Source organism: Elaeis guineensis, chromosome 13, assembly GCF_000442705.2.
Source record: "Elaeis guineensis isolate ETL-2024a chromosome 13, EG11, whole genome shotgun sequence".
NCBI classification, from domain to species: domain Eukaryota; kingdom Viridiplantae; phylum Streptophyta; class Magnoliopsida; order Arecales; family Arecaceae; genus Elaeis; species Elaeis guineensis.
In genome coordinates, this window is record NC_026005.2 from 7,642,293 (window position 1) to 7,662,742 (window position 20,450).

At 38.3% G+C, this 20,450-nt stretch overlaps 1 protein-coding gene across 1 annotated transcript; it reads right to left on the reverse strand.

The window, feature by feature from the left end:
* Window positions 1-2,895: 2,895 nt before the first annotated feature.
* Window positions 2,896-20,053, reverse strand: LOC105056875 (cyclin-T1-3). Its single transcript, XM_010939217.3, has 7 exons — window positions 19,916-20,053; window positions 15,782-16,065; window positions 12,978-13,059; window positions 5,389-5,523; window positions 4,948-5,123; window positions 4,689-4,840; window positions 2,896-4,595 (listed from the first exon to the last, which is right to left on the reverse strand). The coding sequence occupies exons 2-7, from the start codon at window positions 16,018-16,020 to the stop codon at window positions 3,340-3,342; spliced, it is 2,040 nt and encodes a 679-aa protein (XP_010937519.1). The 5' UTR covers window positions 16,021-16,065; window positions 19,916-20,053; the 3' UTR covers window positions 2,896-3,339.
* Window positions 20,054-20,450: the final 397 nt, after the last annotated feature.

Below are 20,450 nucleotides of genomic sequence, written 5' to 3' on the forward strand. Positions count from 1 at the left end.
TTAAAGTCTAAAATAGAAATTGAAATAGATGGCTCTTATTCCAAATATTTGATTGGGAAGAATCTCATTCCGATTCCAATTCCAAAGAGGAATGAGAATGATCCATTCTTTTCTGTAGCCGAATCTGATTTCACCTCAAGGGAGTCAAAACCTCATTCCACTAGAATGAGATTAAAAAAAAAAACTCATCGGGCATGGGACGTGGGGTGCGAGTGCCGTGGCCAGAGGAGGAAATGGAAGAGGGAGAGCTTGGGGAGAAGGTTGGAGGGGACGTCAACAGTGACAATGGAGGGGCGGCAGCAGACAAAGCGACGGAGCTGAAAGATAGAAAGGCCGGTGCGGCAGTGGAGAAAATCGAGGATGGCATCGGGCTTCACCAAAGAGGTGAGCGGAGAGGTGGGATCGAGAGCGGAGAGAAGGCACCGGTGCCAAAAATGAGGGAAGAGGGCGGAGGAGCCGCAGACAACCAAGGGGTTTGGAGGGATGGTGATGGCTCGGAGCAGGTGTAGGCTGTCAGGGGGGGTGGGGGTAGCGTGGAGGAGCCGCAGACCATCAAAGGTTTGGGGGGTCGATCAGAGAAGGCGCTGGTCCCGTGGGGATAAGGGTGGGGGAGGGGGTGGTGTGGAGAAGTAGAAGAGGCACGGAGTGGGGGATGTGGTGATGGTGGCTCGGAGGAGTGGCGGGCCGCAGGTGGGGGTTGGGGGGCACAGGAAGCAGAGTAGGCACGAGGGACGAGATGTGGTACGAAGGAGAGGTGGGGGGCAAAGGGAAGGGGTGGGGGGCAACGCGCAAGAGTCGCGGTTCACACCAGCGGAGTTGGGGGGTTGGGCACGGTGATACCATGGGAAGAGAGAGAAAGATGAAAGAAAAAAAAAATAAATAAATCCCCCTCACCCCTTTATCTTATAAAAAATAAAAAATAATAATAATAATAAATAAAATAATATTTTTTAAAAAATAATATTTTTTAAAAAATAATATTTTTGATTCTGATTTCTTTAAATGAACCAAACAGTAACAATGAGAATCAATAATTTCGATTCCGGACATGAACCAAACATTTCAGGGAATTAGGCCATTCCGATTCCGATTTTAATCCATTTCGATTCTGATTTTCATTCCGATTCTGTTTGCGAACCAAACACCCCCTTAACCTTTTTCATTGCAGTAACATACATTACACATCCATAAATGTGGCTAAAACTAGTACTAGATTATATCAGCCAAATAATAAGAAAACATATGCATACATATGAATGTATGTATGTATGTGTACATATATGTATATTATTACTCTTGTGCATATGTATTGAGAGAAAAACTTTGGGCACAAAGTGTTCATTGTTACTTATTTTTAGATTGTTAAATGTTTGTTCCAATGCCCATTATTTCGCAGGGAGTTTTTTGTGAAGAGGATGGTCACAAGTCCCTACCACAGGGCTTTAACATTTGAATTGACCAACACAAACTATCTCAAGCTTCCAACTTCTCTTTGGAATCTCATACGTGCAGCCATTTCCCTTCTTTTTTTTTTTTTTTTTTTTTTACTGTAACCATAATTCTATGTTCTATTTTAAAACATGATTTCCTTTTGGCAGACAACTAATCCTGGATTTTTGAAAATAACTTACTTATCACTTGACCTAATTGGATAATTCAGCAGAATTGAGGAAGATTTCCTGCTGGATTCATAGTTTGGGTAGCCTATTTGGGCATATGGCCTTTATCAACTGAAAATCCCCAAGCTCAAATCCTGCAGAAGGAAAAACAATCGTTTGGATTTTTTGTTTCTTCCTGCGATATTTCTACGCCTTCCTTCCAAATCATCTCTGGTCTTCTACCTTCTCTCTTTCCTCCCTTCCCCCTTATCCCCTTCCTCTCTCCCACGCTACAAGTCCCTCGTTCCATTTGTTTGCTGCCATGCTGAAGATTAAGAAGAAAAACTGTTGCGATGCACAGATCATCCACAAAAAGTGGATTAAATTATCCCAATAAACCCTAAACGTGACACATGGATACAATGGTCAATCACGCATGCAAATAATGAAAGACATTGATTCAGTGCTTGGTATGAACCACCACCAATCCTGCATGGCCTTCTACATTGGGCAAGCTGGTCGATCACCAAGTTAGAGAATCATGAAACCTAAGCTAGAGAACTATGAAACCATCTGTCAGATTCAATAAGGTGAACTGTGGCTGACCAAGCAGTCAGTAACCAAAATAGCCACAAAACTTGGGCAAGACCTGGTTCCCACAGTACCGGAGCCCCACGAGTAATGTCTTTAACTCGTACATCGGAGTATCTCATCTTTTCTAGATCAAAATCTTAAAACGGTACATAAAAATATCTCAGCTTTCTGAGTAATACAAACACTTAAATATTCAGGCTAATGCAAATGATAATTGCAGCAGGTGAAAATCATGCAGTGGATAAAGAAAGCTATAGGCACCACCGTTGCAGGCAGAGCGGTCCAAAAGCAAAAGTTGAATACCGAAACAGGCAGATATTTGAAAATTGTTAGCTCCAGAGAATATTATAACGTAGAGGGAAAATTATCACATACCGGATGCCTCTACGAGACTCATATTGCATAACTAGCTCACGTTGAATAGCCAATAAAAATCAACTAAAGAACACAATTTCACCACGCCAAGAAGCACGATGGCCATGTCATCCAACTTTCAGTCGATATAGGTGATCGCATTATAAATATCACAGAAAATGACGGGTATTACCCACCAGAGAATCATTGTTTCTTTATACTATTACCGAAAAACCTATCTGTGTACAAAAGATTGCAGTTTTTCTTTAACAGTTCTTATAACAGAAACGCACTTTTACCACTGTATATACCAAATAATATTTATCATAACAAGATAAAGCAGTGCAGCTAAAAGCGTGAGGCATCTCAATGCATACAATTTTATATTAATAAACTTCTATATCCCTTTCTTTGGAGAACTCAAATTACAAAATATACCCTACCCTCAGCTCTTAGTCCCTAACCTATTTATGCAATCAAAATAAAAATATGTTTGTACTCCTCAATCCTCATTTAATGCCATTCTATGAATGCATGCTATCATCCAAGGAGAATTTGATTTAAATTATCAAAGCCAGACTCTCTCTCTCTCTCTGTGGCTTATGAATTGAGCTACTGTAACAACTCCCAAGCAGCCACCGCAACAATTTAGTTCTCCCCCAATACTAATAGATGAAGATAAAACCTGTCACAAACAGTACCAGTCCATGGAGGAACCCAACAGCACATAGTAATGATAACTGTTTCCAATGTACAGCTTTTCAAGTATCCGGAGATTATATTTCAATCACAACTAGTATTTATAACGTCTATGATCCCTATCTGTATACTCTGAACATCCTGTTCCAGTTGCCTCTCGTGATGGGTGGAAACTCCCATAACGCTGCACACTCTCCGAGTGTCTTCCCATGCCCATGTCTTTCTCACTGACCAGATTTGGAGGAGGACCTTCATAACCATCTCGTTTCCTTTTCACACCATCCAACCGTCCTGTCCCAGAAACCTCTCTCAAGGGGTATCTTGTGTTTGTAACTTTCCCATTGCTACCGTACACCTTTGGAGAAGGGAATTCATGCTCATCAAGAGAAGATAATTCTCCTTCCTCTGCATATGCCTGGTCTGGTTCAAAACCACAACCGACGTCAGTTTTATCTTCAGAAGTAGATCTAAACTTACTCTCTTCTTGTGAAGCTTGATGTTCTGAGGCCCTAAAATTTCTCGTATCTTTGCTCCCAACTTGCTCTGTGTGCTCATTATCAATTTCTTTCTTGTTCAGGGGATTGGGCCAGGCAGGTCTTCTATCCTGCTTTATTTTCTCATCCTCAACCACCAACTCAATTCCATTTTCAAGCTCCCTTTCAATAAGATCATCTTCATCCATTATGTCAGTCTTCTTAGCTGCATCATTTCGGACCTTGCGGGTCTTCTCCAAAGCAGCTTTAACTTTGTCCTTGTCAATCTTCGTGATCGCATCCGGTGGGCAGTACCCTTTAGCAGTTTCACCATACTTGAAATTCTGTCCACCAGTGCTGCTGGACGTTGCAAATGATCTCTCATCCTTCCATTCCTTTGTCTCCATTGTTTTACCTTTTTCACCTGTTGCTGCATCTCCCAAAGGTCGATCAAATGTGGCCCTGCGATATCTTGAAGCTTCTGTAGTGCTTTCCCTGCAGCCAGAAACCTTCTCCATTTCATGATGAGAGCAATCCTTGTCTTCGGTGTCCATGTTGTGGTCCCATATCATGCTTTTACTGTCCGCACTCCAATTGTCATTACTTTTTTGTGTACTCTGAAACCCAGCACGATAATTATCAACATGTGACTGGGACCCCACAGACCTAGCAGGTGGTTGAGGTTGTCCAGCTCGCTTGAAATTAACACCCCCCGCATCTTGAGCCGGCCCATTTACTGATACTGAGCTCTCACTAACAGTTGAGGTTGCTGGTGCATGCTGGTTAGTCCCACCACCCGTGCTTCTTTCTACTTCATTGGCATGAGAAGGTTGCCCACGATTTTGCTCATAGAGCTCCAACATCTGATTGCTAACATCTGCATGCAATACATTCAAGAATAGGAATCAATGCCCATCATAAAGGTGCATAATGTCTGTGACCAAAATTATTTTAATAAAATAAGTTGAACCTTCCAACTGCCGTGGGGTGACATCAAATTCTTGCCACCAGACCTTCTCACCATCAGATGGCAGCTTCACTTTAAGAAACTTAGCAGCTAGAAAGATTGCACCAGCTGCTACATGATGGGGCATAAATTGCAGGCAGAGTGATGTTCGCAGCCTGCATACCCCACATAAGGAATGTATAAAAGATAAAAGGAACTCAATGTAATCCACATTGGAAATTACTAGAAACTGAGACAAACAATAATAGAAGGCTTGACAGACCCATCATTCACAAAATTCCATGCAACTTGAGCAAGAGCATTCTGTGCCACTTTGAATCTTTTAATTGCTTCAACGAGGGGTTTATAAGGATGGTGCACATTCAGATCAAAACCAAGTGTGGCAAGAACGACCCGTTCCCCTAATAAAATGAACTCCTTCTGCTGTTCATATACTTCCTACAGATAGAAAACAAAATTCACATTAGAGAAAAAAGGATGCTTGGTTGATAATCCAAATGTAAAGAAGACAAAGAAACAATTGCAAAGATCACGAAAGAATCTATCAAAATGTAAAATGTAAGTGGAAATAAGATATTAGGTCAATGCAGATAATAAAATCAGTAATAACAGTAACTATAACTACATGTTGCATTCCTTCTCATGTCAATTTAAGATAGATTATGATGATTAACAAAAAGCAAAAGATAAACCTTTAACATACCTTCTGCTTGATTTTCTGGACAGCTGAAGGGTCCTTTTTATGCATAATTTCATATGAAACAAGTATGACATCCTTCAGTGGGCGAGGGGTTTCTTCAACCTTTCCCGCAAGAAACATGCAGACCGTCGCAATGGTCTGCATCATATACATACGCAATTGAAATTAAGCAAAGTATACAAATATGAGCAGAAGCTTTTCAATTAATTTGTCTTCATTAAAAAAAAAGGGGGAAGAAGAAGCATATCTCTGTATATTAAGATTTACTGAAATAAACAGACAATTGTCCACAAACAAAATACCATGTAAGTGACAAACTATGGATCTGATAATAATGATAAATCAATGTGCCTCGAACAGAACCTCAGTTCCAGCAGACAAGTAGCCAAATCAAAACAAGGGAGATGAATTGAAACCAATCAAAGGAGAAGCATCATTATAAAGTCCACAGGAGATCTGAACAGACAGCAATATTAGAGGGCCATACTCGGGCAATAAATCACCAAAAACAATACTCACCATCAACATACACAAAAACCACAGCAGCTCATCAGACCATCAATCAAGATACATAAAGGATCAGGCATGACACAGAAGGAATAAGACTCAAGAAAGCCACCAGAAAAAGCCTACCCTTCAAGTCTATATCAGATTGGACAGGTGAATCTGATACAATGAGTTAAGTTAGACCACTTTAATCAACCAGATAAGCTCAAGAAAAGAGACCCTACAAATAAATAAACAATCTAAAGCAAACTTGAACTCCATAAAATTCAACCACCGGCCTTGACCATGCCATTAAAAAAATAAGCATAAAAAGACATAATGTACAGACCTGGAATTCCAGGACAAGATTAACAAGGCACTTTAGCAGTGGAAAATCATATTATGTTATGAAATTAATGCTATACAGCATACATAGCCAGTGCTTGATTTTGAAAACTCAATATCTTATGATTCATATCTATCAGAGACACCACAGTGATTTTGAAGAGTTCCTAGAAAACATCCCGACAAGCAACCCTGAGTTTCTTACCACCTTCAAAATACACCTCATGAAAAACTAAAAAAAATGTGAATTAATGTGAGGATATAGAATAAATAATTCACCATACCAACATTCATGGTCAGAATGCAGAGCCAATTCTTGATTATGAAGACTCAATTTATCTCTTGACTGATATCTCACAAGGCATTATAGTGATTTTAAAGAGTTTCAAAAAAAAAAAAAATTCCAGACATGCAATCCTAACTTGATAGCAACCGTCAAATATAATATACACCAACAAAAGAAGTCTGAATTAATGCAATGATAAAGATCACATAATGTACTAGACCAACTATCCATCATTAGAAACAGACCAAAAGCTCCATAAAATGTTTTTAATAGCTTTATCACATATTTCAACATGGAACATATGTGCCAAAGGGACAAAACACAAAGGCAGATGCCCCAGCCAATGCTGCAGCTTCCCTGTCTTTACCAGAAGAGGAGAATCCATTGTTAATAATGCAGAAAACATAAGACATCCCAATTAGCAATAGTATTCTGTTCTAGATCTTTTTTATGCCTTTACCGTACACAACTGATTGAAAAGATTTTGCATGCATATGTTTTTCTGTGTATAATATGTAGATATATAATCAATGGACAATGGAGTGAATAAAGGCCTTATTTGACCATATACCATATCCTCACTACCAGTCCAGGAAATATAATTTTAATTGGCACACTTTCCACAGGTACACTTCATATCTATTTTGTATATCTAAGGGGTCCTACCTCCTTGGATTTTTTTTTAAAAAAAAAATAGAAATGGTAGTACAATAACCAAACTAGTGGGCAAAAGAACTTTCTTTTTCCATCTACAATCATTTAAAATAGCTAGGAAAGATAAAGTTTTGCAGTGCAAAAGTTACCCGAGAAAGGTGCAAAAGTTCTACAGTACAAGAGCTAAAGAGTTCATGGGAGAATTTTCTCCCTCTTAGCTGCACCAATTTCTGTAACTCAATCCCGACGTTTTTCCCTGATTCCCACTTAATAGAATATTTGGTCGAAAATGTAGTAGTATTTCAAAGGTAAATAAAATATTCATCTTCTCCCTATGAAGTTCCATCTGATAAAGAAGACAAGGAGATGGATTTTGCAAAGACTAGATGATAAAGAAGACAATAACTAACACTACTATCTACCCACAAATGTATAGCTTATGTGCGATCCTTATTTATATTATTCTCAAAAATTACTCAAAAGATTTTGTGCCCATTGTAACTTTACATAAAGTTTATGTGGCTTCTAAATCAAATGCTTGCAGCACTACTCAATCAATCCCACCTTCAAAGTCTCATGGAACTCATGAAATTTGCCCTACAAGTGACAAGCCACTCCCAGACCTTGCTTATTTATTCATTTGGGTGGTCTCGTATGGTTGACCATCCATGGTAGGGCACTGCATGCCATACATACAATAAGCTAGTCCATTGGGGCACCTCACCAAGAATTGGAGTGTCTGCCCGCTGTGCTAGGCATGGACCAAAACCCAGTGTTATGTGGACATGTGAAATGGGTGCCAAATGTACAAGCATCCAACACAGAAATCTTCTACAAATCAGATACAGGGACATATTTGCATCTTATATATGTATATAGAAATATGTAATGATTATGCATATAATGAAAAATGAGCTGGACCCATGCTACTTAAGTTCATAAAAGTTCATAAAATGGTTGCTACATGTTTTATTAGAATTTAAAACTTTCACATTAAAGTACCAAAAGTAGACACATAATGATTCTGACATCATAATTTGATGGTATGAAGTGTCCAACAGTGTCATGAAGTGTCCCTAGTATCCCAAGCATCTGACAAGTCAAAATACACAATATTCGGAGTGCCCGGATAACACTGCTAAGCCCTTTGGCCTTGTTGCATGCTCATGCATGCCAAGCATTGTCACATCATATCACAACAGCTAGGTACATATCATACTAATGCAAGGCTGGCATAACTCAAGCAGACCACACTTAAAAACTCACACCATACACATAGGGCTGGAAATAGGCTCAGGCTGTCTTCAAGTTGGGCTTTGGGCCAAACTGAGAAGGTCCAGTTAGGCTTGGGCTTACATTCCAATGCTCAATTTAAGTTCTGCGATGAGTTCAAGTCTAAACTTGGCTCCACCTGAAGACCAGCCTAGCTCACCTATAATACATCTTCTCAACCCCCCCCCCCCCACCCTTTTTTTCTCCTCTCTCGCTTGCCCCTTCTGTATGCCCTATCTCTCCGACCCTTCTTTTCTCCCCAATGTCCCAAGGGAGTCAGCACCTTTAATCTCTCTCTCAACAGACCTCCCCCACCCCCCCACCCCCCACCAACAAAACAAAACCCCACCAATAGAAAGGGGAAAAAAAATACATACATACAGATATATATATATATATGCGTGTGTGTGTGTGTGTGTGTCCTCTTTCCCTCCACCCCTCTCAGGTGGGCAACAGTAGATCAGGGGTGAATGAAGCTGCTAGTTGATTTGGGCCTTCAACTGGTAGGGCTTAATTCAATTCAGACTGTCGGGTTGGATACAAGTTCAGCTCATTGGACTATGGGTTAGGGTCAGGCTTTGACTCAAGTCAAGCTAGGGCTGAACCTTGAAAAAAAATTTAAGCCTAGCCAAGCTTCGGAGTTTAAATTTTTCCTGGCCGGGCTCAAGCACGAGGGAAGCCTGAACCTACCTGATTCCAGCCCTACTCAAATAGCTCACTATAGAACTATTTTACACATTCTTAGCTACATTCATGAGACTGCTGTTCCATTTTTTTCTACCTTGGTATTGAAGTTTGACCGTCACGCATATGTTGATGCTAATCATGATGGTGGTCATATTGGTTAACATTTCAAACCAACAACCATCCATCTTATATGACTCCCTTGGGTCCTATGACAGCAAGAAGCAAGATGCCATTTTCCAGTCTACAGTGCTCAAATGAAATCATGTGACGACCAATCTGGCTGTCAAAATTGACTTCCTTGTGTTCTCTCAGAAAATATGACTAAAATTTTACAACCACATCAGATTGTGACAACAAAAGGAGAGTAATATAGATTGCAAACAATGCAGTTTTCCACAAGCAAAAGCAAACTTCAGTTGATTACTGCTTTGCCTTTCAACTTTATCCTCACCCTTTCAGTCACACTTCCATGCTTGTCTTTTATCAAGCAGTTTGCAGAATTTTCAAGAGACCCAAACAACCAAGTGCTTTTTTATCAACGTCTTAAAAGCTCTCCATCATAGATCCACCATAAAGTTGAGGGTAGGAGCGCATTTTTATACACATGTATACAGTATATACAATAACACTTGTATGTCATCCTTCACATTACCATTCTCAAGGGCTTGTTGCCGTCTTTGGATGATCAAAAAAAAAAAAAGAAGCAACAAGAACAAAAAAAGTGGCAAATTAGCATGTTTTCTTAATAGCTGAATCAAAATACATATAATTTACTTTCTTAAGGACAACTACTAGATATTATCAGATGGTCTATTTAAAGAATCTTTTTAGAGAACTTACATTATTGGGATGGTCAGCTAATCTATTTGAATTTAGTAAAACTGAAAAAGTTGAACTGAATGTGATAGGACTGGGAAGATAGACTGAAAAATGAGCATATTCGAAGTGCCACTACACCAAGGAACGAATGACGAAGAATCAAATAAGATGTTACAGAAAATCATCAGAGGAAAGAAAGTCTTGAAGTTACACAAGTGAAGATTGTGTTAAAAAGACTTAAAAAACAGCATTAAGGTAAGCCTACCTAAAAACATTTGGCAAATAAAGATTCATAAAGCCGACATCAAATTGTCACGACAAGGCTTGGTGGTTATCATATTAATTATTCATATGCTTATTGAAAGATTCCTTCTTTTATTTTACCCTAAATTAATACAAGTGACTTGCATGGCATGCATCAAAGAGAGATACCTTCTGCTAAGAAACAGGCATCGGTACGGGATTTAAGATCCAATCCATCGCTGGATCAAGACATCCTGCCCAACCTAGTCAAAACCAAGAGGGATTGGTCGGTTCTAGGGCTGGTTCAGCCGATACCAAGCACGACCTGACTGATTGCCTCATTTTGGAGAAAAAAAAAAAAAAAGAGGAGGAGAGCTCGAAGGCCACTCTCTTTTGTTATGGTGGGAGAGGGGGGAGAGAGGAGGCGAGAATAGAGTGGGAGGGGGAGAGAGAAGAAGAAGAAGAAGAAGAAGAAGAAGAAGAAAAGGAAGAAGAAGAAGAAGGAGAGGCGCAGGAGCCAAGAAATATTCACTAAAAATTCATCTAAGATAAAGAAACTGAGAAATTGAAAAACACAAAAAAAAAAAAAAAAAAGAAAAGGATCCTAGTATGATATTAGCATGCAGGACCATCACTGGGGTCGGGACTGTAGAATCCCTATATGGTACCAACGCAATGAAATACTGGCAAAGTCTTGATGTTGGTATTCCAAACCATGAGTTGAGGCCCATATACGGACTGGCCACCAAGAAAAGAAAGGTTCTTCCCAACACTCTGACCATCCTGGGGCCCAAACAAGAGATGTTGCTTCCTCTGTTCCATCCTGGAGGTCAGTTGTGCAATTATCGGGAATATTTGGGGAGTCTAGTGGTTTAGGAGTCCTTGAGAGTTTATGTAATTTAGTCTTTGTCGATTGGAATGGATTAAAGGCTTCTTTGTCCTCAACTGAGATACATGTTGGTCTCTTTCTTCTTTCATGTTGGACCCAAACAAGACATTTTCTTCCCTCTATTCTTATCTAGAGAGGTGGGTTATGTAATTATAAGGGATATTTTGGGAGTCTGATAGTGGTTTAGGAGTCATTGAGAGTTTGTCTAATTTCATCTTTGATGACTGGAATAAATTAAATGTTTTTTTTCCTTGACCGAGATACACGTTGCTCTCTTCCTCCTTTCATTCATTTTCTTCCATCCCCTTTTATCCTCCCCTTAGTTCTAATCTTAATCCAATTATTTCTGCTATGCTTGATGGCAGGATTTCATGTGTAATTAATCAGTAAGCTAATATCCACAGCAAGTAATGGATCACTACAATCATGTTCATAGAAAATTATTGCTGAAATCCTGCATGCAAAAATTCAGGATACCAGTTCTTTTCCGTCTGTTTCAACCATGCCTGCTTGAATATATGGTCAATAGCCAGAAAATCCTTTCCAACACTGAAATATCCATCTGCAAGGCATCCTAGCCCATTCTTGAGCAAACCTAGGTAACTCACGCAAGGAAGGCCTACTAGCAATTTCTGTATCACATATTCTGCAAAAATCTCGTGAATTATTCTAATTCTTTTTAGTCTAAATGAATCAAGTGTTCAAAATTTTTTTCAAACACTAAACTTTAATTTTTCTCTTACCTTTCCAAGCTAGCTTTTTTCTGCTATGCCATTGATTTTTGACTGCACTGGATCCTAAATAGCAGCTTTCTTGTTATGGTTAACCTGCTTAAATTTGTAACAAGATAAGGTGTATGAACATTAACATTCTTTGGCCAAGTTTAGCAAGTATCCATCACATTAAGATATCTCATCTAACATATTAGTGCTCCAAACAGAAGGTGTTACTTCAAATAGTAGTGAAGTTTTAAGGTTACCAACAGTTCAACTCCAGTTAAGAAAGATGGTAGACCATTTCTATCAAAAGTCAATAGTTCCGAATGTGAACCTCAGATGTTAGCAACTTGAACAGAACCATCATCAGCAAAAGCCCACAATAGTCTCCCATACTCTTCCCCTCCCACTGCTATAATGCTGTCTAGAGGCCATCTAGAGAATCTTGATCGAATTTTTAGTTAACTTTCCCTAGAAACCAAATAAGTTTGACAACAAGATCTATGCAGCAATAGTGAATAATGCAGGAAAGAACATCAAGACTTCTAATCCCAATGCAACTTTATGCTGCATTAGAACTAGATTCTAAGAAAGTGATAAGGGAACAAGTTTTGACTTTTGAGGCCATGCTGATGTATCCTAATTCAACCCTCGGTGAATTTCAGAGTCAATAAAAGAAACAATGCGGTTATATAGCAAACAAAGATTGTCGTTAATACAATGTAAATAGACCCAAGTATTTGCCTTCTTGATGGTTCCAGCTAGTCTCCTTTCATTTCCTCCCAGCACAACCTCTGCATTCTATAAGCTTATAACCTTGGAAAGCCACACCTTGATAGATCAGTTAGCTATTTCTTTATAGCAGGTAATGAGAAACTTCTTACCAGCACATGACTCCATTTTTCACATTTATAGGAGCAAAATCCAGTCAAGAAGAATCAAAAGGCCTAGAAAAAGCAAACTACAAGCATAAAACAACCAACCAAATTTTCCACAGCTTCTGTATCAGATGATAAATCTGAACCCTAACCACTCAATTCCCCAGTCCATCATAGGTCCAGCACTAGAAGGCATGTTATATATAAACGTGACAGTTACAACAAAACAATCAGTGCAGGAGAGATACTTAGCAGTTTACCTAGCATGCAATAACTTTGCGGAAAGTCAAAAAACCTAAGCAGCATCACATACTTACCCTCCTGTCATTCTTTGCATGAGATTGGCGAAGGAAAAAGCGGTGACAAAATACTATTGCAGTCGCTATTGTCACCTGAGGACTGCAACACAAATAATTTTTTATCAAGTTTTGAGCATGGTCAAAGAAGGCATCCTGTCATATGTCACAATACGTTCAATTAAAAATTTCCACATTGGTGAATATCTAGTAATGATGTCAGCAAGACAGCTACAAAAGATTAAAATGTATTCGGATGTAGGTATATCATGTGATGAATATATCAAGTTAAACTTCTAGGCCATATACACAATAAAGGCAGAACAGTCATTGGCCTGCAAATGTATACATCATAGACCAGTTATATATTGGTATCTGATTTCCGAAATTAACATAAGCTGTACCCCACCCTTCATCTATGCATCTTAATGCAATACCATCATGTACTGGAACATTAAAGGCATATCAATACAAGATCAAGGTGAGTTGCAGCTTACAGGTGTGGCGTCAATTTACTATTGCGTTTAAAATCACACACTAAATACGAGAGACATGCCTATACCATATTCAAAAGTAACAGAATAAAAGTCTAGAAACATTTTAGAAACATCCCATCTATCAATAATGTTCCCAAGTCACCCTCCAAGTCTCGCTTTTCACACTAGTGAACCTCGCACCTCTCTCACCAACCTACCTGCATTCATGATCTTATAATCAGCTATGCACATGTTCTCTAGTTCCACCTATCCAAAACTTCTGCAATCATGGAACTGATCTTGTTCCATCTCCCTAATTACAACTTTCTATATGTCGCATACGCCGGATATAGATTGGAAGAGTGCAATTTAAACTAAAATCTAAACATCCAATAAGAAAGTACCAGTACCACATGGACATGCCTAACATGGAAGGATGCTAATTTGGGCCTCCTATGTTTTCTGGTCATGAAGTTTCTCAAGATTTTGCATTAATATAGATTATGACAGCTGGCAAATAATCTAATTTCCAAACTTCCCATAGCAAAACTTCACATGCATAAGCTATTATAGAGAGAGGCAGATAGTGTGAGGAAAACGGACTAAAAGGGCACCCCTTCTCTAGTAAGCTGTTTAGGCAGCAATATATTGCAATCAAAACCAACTTGAAGACCCTCAAATGACAAACCTGTCTCCAACGAAGAAATAAAAAATAAGTCCTAAGTAAAAGGGGAGAGAATCAGAAAGTTCTGGGCACATGGCTTTTCCCCAAAGCAGATCTATCACGTGCCAACTACAGTAATAACAGCCCAAGATATGGGTTCTCCAGCACCAACCCATCCATTGGTTGCCACTGCTTCACCACTAACGTCAGTGCCAACTTACAATCAGAGTTCTAGTCCAGGAGCGCTTGGTGCTAGAGGAAGAAGTCAATGATGGGATCCTCTAGACCAAAGATCAGAGCTTGCTGTCTTGGGAGTATATTGAGGTCCCAGATCCGAGGTCATGTCATCTGAGAGGGTGGTTCAACATAAAGAAGCATAGGGTGAAATATCACCATGGTAGAAAGTAGCAGAGGCATCAGAGAATAATTGGGTGATTTTGGAAGTAAGAATTACCACTCACCGTGAAATTCCTTGCTCTTTTTATCTTAATATCTTCCTCTCGGATATGATAGGCTTGAGATGGTTTGCAATCAACAACAAATTGCAATTTGAACAACTACCTCTTCTCTATTCAATTAGTATCCCACATAATACCCACAATTTTATATAAAACTGCACAATACTAGTCTTTTTCCCTTCTTCTCTAATTTATCCTCTTAAAAAAAGTATTCGTTAATGTCTTCTATTAGTACCTTTAATCATGGTGGACTTCTTAATGTATGCTATAAATTTCAACTTCAGCATGAGACTTTGCAAATAATTCCTCCTACATCACCAATGCAAACAGGTAACAGGCCATATAAAGTTGCTGTCAGAATTATTCTAAAATGAAAATAGGTTTTAAAAAATTGGTTTTCCTAATTTCAATGTCACATGCATTGTATGTGTTCCTGTACTCCAATCTAAATATACTCCACATGATTCTTAAAAGTATGACAACTGGAGTTCCACATAATAGTCACATGTTGCAATCTCACATGAGAAAGAACTAGATTGGTGATCTATATCACATGGGTTTGTGTGGCTGCAATCCCACAAAAAGATGATCTGGGTGGATGGATAACACATGATAGTAAGGAAGATATGATATGACAGCATATTTTGGGTGGATCTCCATGCTTGCACAAAGAGTGTAGGTGGATGGGTATGGGCTGCGTATCACAAGAAAAATAGAGGGGGCTGTTAAGGTCATTATCCACTCACATTAGGGGATGATCTCACACAATGAAAAAAATTTGGGTTCTTCCAAAGCTCCTTGTGTTATAGATTTTCTTTATGAATTTTAGAGAGCAGGCTGCACCTTTAGACCCAGCTTAAGAGCTCCAATTACACAAACCAGCTTCAACAAGCACAGGTTTAAGCATAGCACCATGAAGAGCAACCACATTCAAACATGCCTTATTCAAAAATCCAAAATAACAAAGAACTACAACATGTTCAACATTTTGGTTTGTAAATTGCAAAATTCACCTATTGTCACATATAAAGCACAACACCCACAATTTATTTCCAGCCTATCAGATTAGAACTTGTAATCAAACCATTAACCCAAGAGCAACCTACAGAATGACACAAACTTGAAAGCTTCCACATATGATAATATCCTGAAATAACAAATTTTGTATGATAAAGGGAACTACATGAATTCATAAAAAGGATAAAAAAACATGTAATGGGAACTCACACTTTAAGTCTCATGCCTAAATCCTGCAAAAATGTACAATATGACTTCCTAAGATATGTCTCTTTCTTCAGATCGATGCCATCTCTCCTAGATGGAGAATTCTCTTCAATTTCCTTGCGTGAGAAATACCATCCAGACCCAAAACGATCAGATTCCTCCCGCTTATCGTAAGAACTACTGTATGATCCACTTTTCACTGCTCCATGATGTAATGACTCCGCAGGATAGAAGCCAGCCATAGAGACCTTTCACTTTGAAAAAACTGCAAGGAAGTATCTTATACCCTGAAATACAGTGATATTGCAATTAAAATCCTGCTGCTCATTGCAATTTAAAAAAAAGGCAAAAGAATTCTTCTCAAGACACTCACATCCAAGTATCAGAAAACATGGACTGCACAGCACTCCAAGACAATAATAGAACCACTTTTCAATAATGCATTTTTGTCTAATAACCAGAACAAGTAGAGGTAGTTATTCGATCAACATTGACTAATTAATCCCACTTAAATTATATAAAATCCTTGTGGTAGGTCTTACAGCCTCAAATAACTATCTGCCATGTTCAACTGGCATGTAGCATCTTGTATACATGGATCGCAGTACTTAGTTGCCCACTTTATGACTACCAAACCATCCTAGAGGGCAGGCCTTGGTGCAACGTTAAGATTGCCCCATTATAACCTGGGTGTCACGGATACAAAACATGAAAACAGCCCCACCGCATGCAGGAGGATGGCTACATACATCTAAACATCCCAGACCTTTCAGTGGCTAGAGCCTCGTGCATTGGGACACCTTATTCAACCTATCCTAATCTGCAAATAGGATAGTTAACCGCTATAGCAATGCAGCTGCATACATGAACTTCACATACAAAACCAAGTACAAGTTTTCCAGGCAGGAAAAAGAAACAAAGAGTTCAAGATCTTGTGAAAATACAGAAATTCAACATGCTATGCATTTTGAGAGCACACAACATCCTTGAGATAGTGAACTGAGTCAAAAAGGAAGAACAACTTAAAGTTGGACCATCTTCATGGAGGTTGCTTGATGTATTTTGGAGCCTAATCTAAGTCCTGCATTCAACAAATACAGGGAGATCCAACTTGACCAAGGAGTGGCACTGAGATGCTTAAATCATTGATCACAGAGCACAGCCAACCACATGGTTGACACATGCAAACACAAAATCAATGGTGTGGAAATGTTCTAGCCACTTTCCATTCAAAATGTGCGAGATTCGCTGCACAAAGAGAGCATTCTGTGGAAACACAGAAATAGCTCAGAAAAGAAAGAAGAGTGGCCTCCATAAAGGGGTTTATTTAATAAGGGGTCTCTTTTTGCCTCTTTGGATGTATTAGTTCAGATTTCAGAGGAAAAGCACAGAGATGATCTTTGGACCATACAGTTCTTCACCACGTTCCCTGAAGAAAGAAGGGAAAAAAATGTCGATACTACAATATCAGATCACTTTTGCTGTTTTGCATAAACTCCATGGCATGCAATCCCAAGGCTTTTGCTCTGAAAACTTCTATTTGTTCAACTGTTAGATTCCCTAACCAAATATTCTGATGTACTATAAAAAAGCCACAGCAATATGAGTCAATGATAATGATATCAGACCATCATGCTGATGGTAGACATCAGCCATCAGCCCTGGCAAGTCTAAAGCAACTAAAAACTCTGGGTAATGAAACTAAAACCATCATTAAATCTGTTGGGTGTTACCATATTGTGACACAAGATATTTACTGATTGATACGTATACAGTATGCAAATGATCAAAATGCTATTTGATTGCAAAAATCCAATATATCAAACTGTTACTGTTTTATTGTTTTGTTCAGTGTACCAATAACTACACTCAGATCTGTTGGTTTCAGGTTGCCTGTCATTTGGTCCGTCTAGGCCTGATGAGATAACAGGTAAATATAAACAAACTTTCTAGATAAAAAATTCGCTAACACCAACCAAATTATGACTTTTGAAACAGAAGTTCAAGAGACATCAAGTTTATAATGATCTGCCACATCCAAATACCGATGCTACTTTCAAACAAGGCTTTGAGTTTTTGGTCAAAACTTGACTGTTACAGCAAAACCTGTCCATTTCAGCTGAAACAGATCAATTTTGGCCAAAAGCCCGAGACCAACCTGAAAAGTTTGGGCCACTTTTGACCAGTTGCAGCTCTTTCTTCAGTTCAATAGTTTCAACAAGTTTCTACTAATTTCAATAATTTCTATGGAAATTATCCAAAACCCTTTTTCATTTAACAAGTACATATTTTTATTCTTCTATACATTTTCTTTAATTCTCCTTTTCTTTCAATATTCTTACTAATTAGAAAATACCGTGTGTTAGATATGACTTATTTTTTTCTTGCTTAGAAGTTGTTTATCGTTATCAGATATAAAATGGAAAAAAAAATGAAGCAATGAAATGAAACAATTTCTTATTCAGATGAGTTTTCCATCCCGGATTATCAACATAAAATGGAACAGAATATGCTTAGATAGGTTATTAATTTTATACTCTTGCACTAAGAAGGCTGTGTAATTAATTCTATATTCTGGTGTACTTGTCTTATTACATTCAGCTTGATTAATTGAAGTTTAGTATTTATACACAATAGATTAGCACATTACTGAGATCTAGTCAATGAGTTAAGCTTCAATGTAGTTAAATTTCAGCTTAATACTCACCAGACTAAAAAAATTACAATCCTACATAACTCAAAATACTATAAAATAATGTAAAATAACTTGTCTTTTTTTTTTCTTTTTTATTAGCTTTTTTGTATTTTTTGGCATCTATGGTTGAAACTCAGAACTTGAAACAAAACTGTCAAAACTGAAAGTTTACCTAAGGGGACTGAAACCAAGATTTAAGACCTTATTTTAAAAGGAATATTTTTCATTAAAAAATTAAAAATCAATCCTTTAAAAGTTTCGATATGACCCTATTTCTACCATATTTTGCTAGGTATCAACGGATTAGAAGATCTACAGGCTTTATTAAGTTTTCACAAAAATACATGGTAACTTTTATGATTTTAAAAATATGTAGTATTTGCATATATAAAAGCCTAAAGACAATAACATACATTGATGGGTAGTAAGATAGTTAAAGTTAAGCAAGGCAGCATACAAAGCAAGATAGTAGGAAAGAAAATAAAGAAAATAAAAATATTTCATACAACACATGAACCAAGAGAAAGGAAATAAAAACAGTTCAGGAAAACTGAACACCTCCAATAACTACCATTGATACAAGGGAAGTATATCAAAATTCCAGCAATAAGCATTCCATTAGCAACCAAAGCATAAGCAAGCCAAATGAATGAGGGTAACCAAAGAGACCGAACTCATGGCTCACCGTCCTTAAGCAATTTTGTACAAGCAGCATCCATCAACTTATCAAACAAGCACTTAATTCCCTCTGCATATATACTAATAATTAGCCCCGTAAAAAAATATACACACCTTCAACAGAAACAACCATTTGGTGACACATGACGACATATCAAAACGAACCCCCAGTAATAAGTAACCCAGTCTCCATCTAAAACACGCAAGCACCGCAATCAAAATAAAAAAGCTATTTAAGAATGTCAGAAATATGATCACGGTGAAAAAAGAAAATTAAACAGATTCCATAATTGGTCTAACAATTTTATCTTGCTCCTACTTCTCACAAATAATTTTACTAAAATCAAACCATGCTCCCCATAGTCCTCATTTTCCTATTGCATGGTAAACCTAAATTATAGAGCCCGGAACTGCAACTACATTTACATTCACGGCAAGACAGGAGTACAGTCGAAGTTAAACTAAAACCCCACAACCTTAACAACTATAACCTAATTAAATTGAGACCCTTGCAACGAGATTATTCGAATCCGGTAATTTAATCCAAGAAAACCCTAAAGATAACCTAACGACCAGATTGGATAAGCCAGAAATCATCCTAACAACCTGAATAAGTCTTAAAACGAAGAAACACCGCTCTAATCGATGCCCTAAACTCTAATCTAAACGAAAGATTCCACAAACAAAACCACAAAAAAAGTGGAAGAAATCGATTTTGAGAAGGCTAGGCGGCGAATAACAATGAAAGGACGTAGAAGGCCTACCTGCCGACTTCCGACGGCGGCGGTGGCGGAGCCTGCGATCACCCTCGTCGCGCCCGTGCGAACCAAAGAAGCGAAAGACTGCGATCACCCTCGTCGGGACCGTGCGAACCGAAGAAGCGAAAAAGAGAAGGGGCTATGGAGGTGATGGGATGGGCTAACGGGTTTCTGTAGCTTTAAAGTAAGGGTAGGTGGCTACGATATCGGATTCGGGTCGGTAATACAAAATCATGTTCGAATGGAACCCGGATAAGTTTTATAAAGGAAAGAATCCGAATAGTGAATCCGAATCTTTTATGATACTAATAATATGGGTTTTGCTATGATACTCTATTAATATTTTTTTATTATAAAAGATAATTTAGACATAGAGGTGGCAAATAGGTCGGGCCGGTCATAAACGGATCGGGTCATAAATCGATCGGATCAGAAAATGGTCAACCCAAACCTGACCTGTTTATTAAACGGGTCAAAAATTCAAATCTGAACCCGACCTGTTTATTAAACAGATAATCCAATCCGACCCGTTTAATCCATT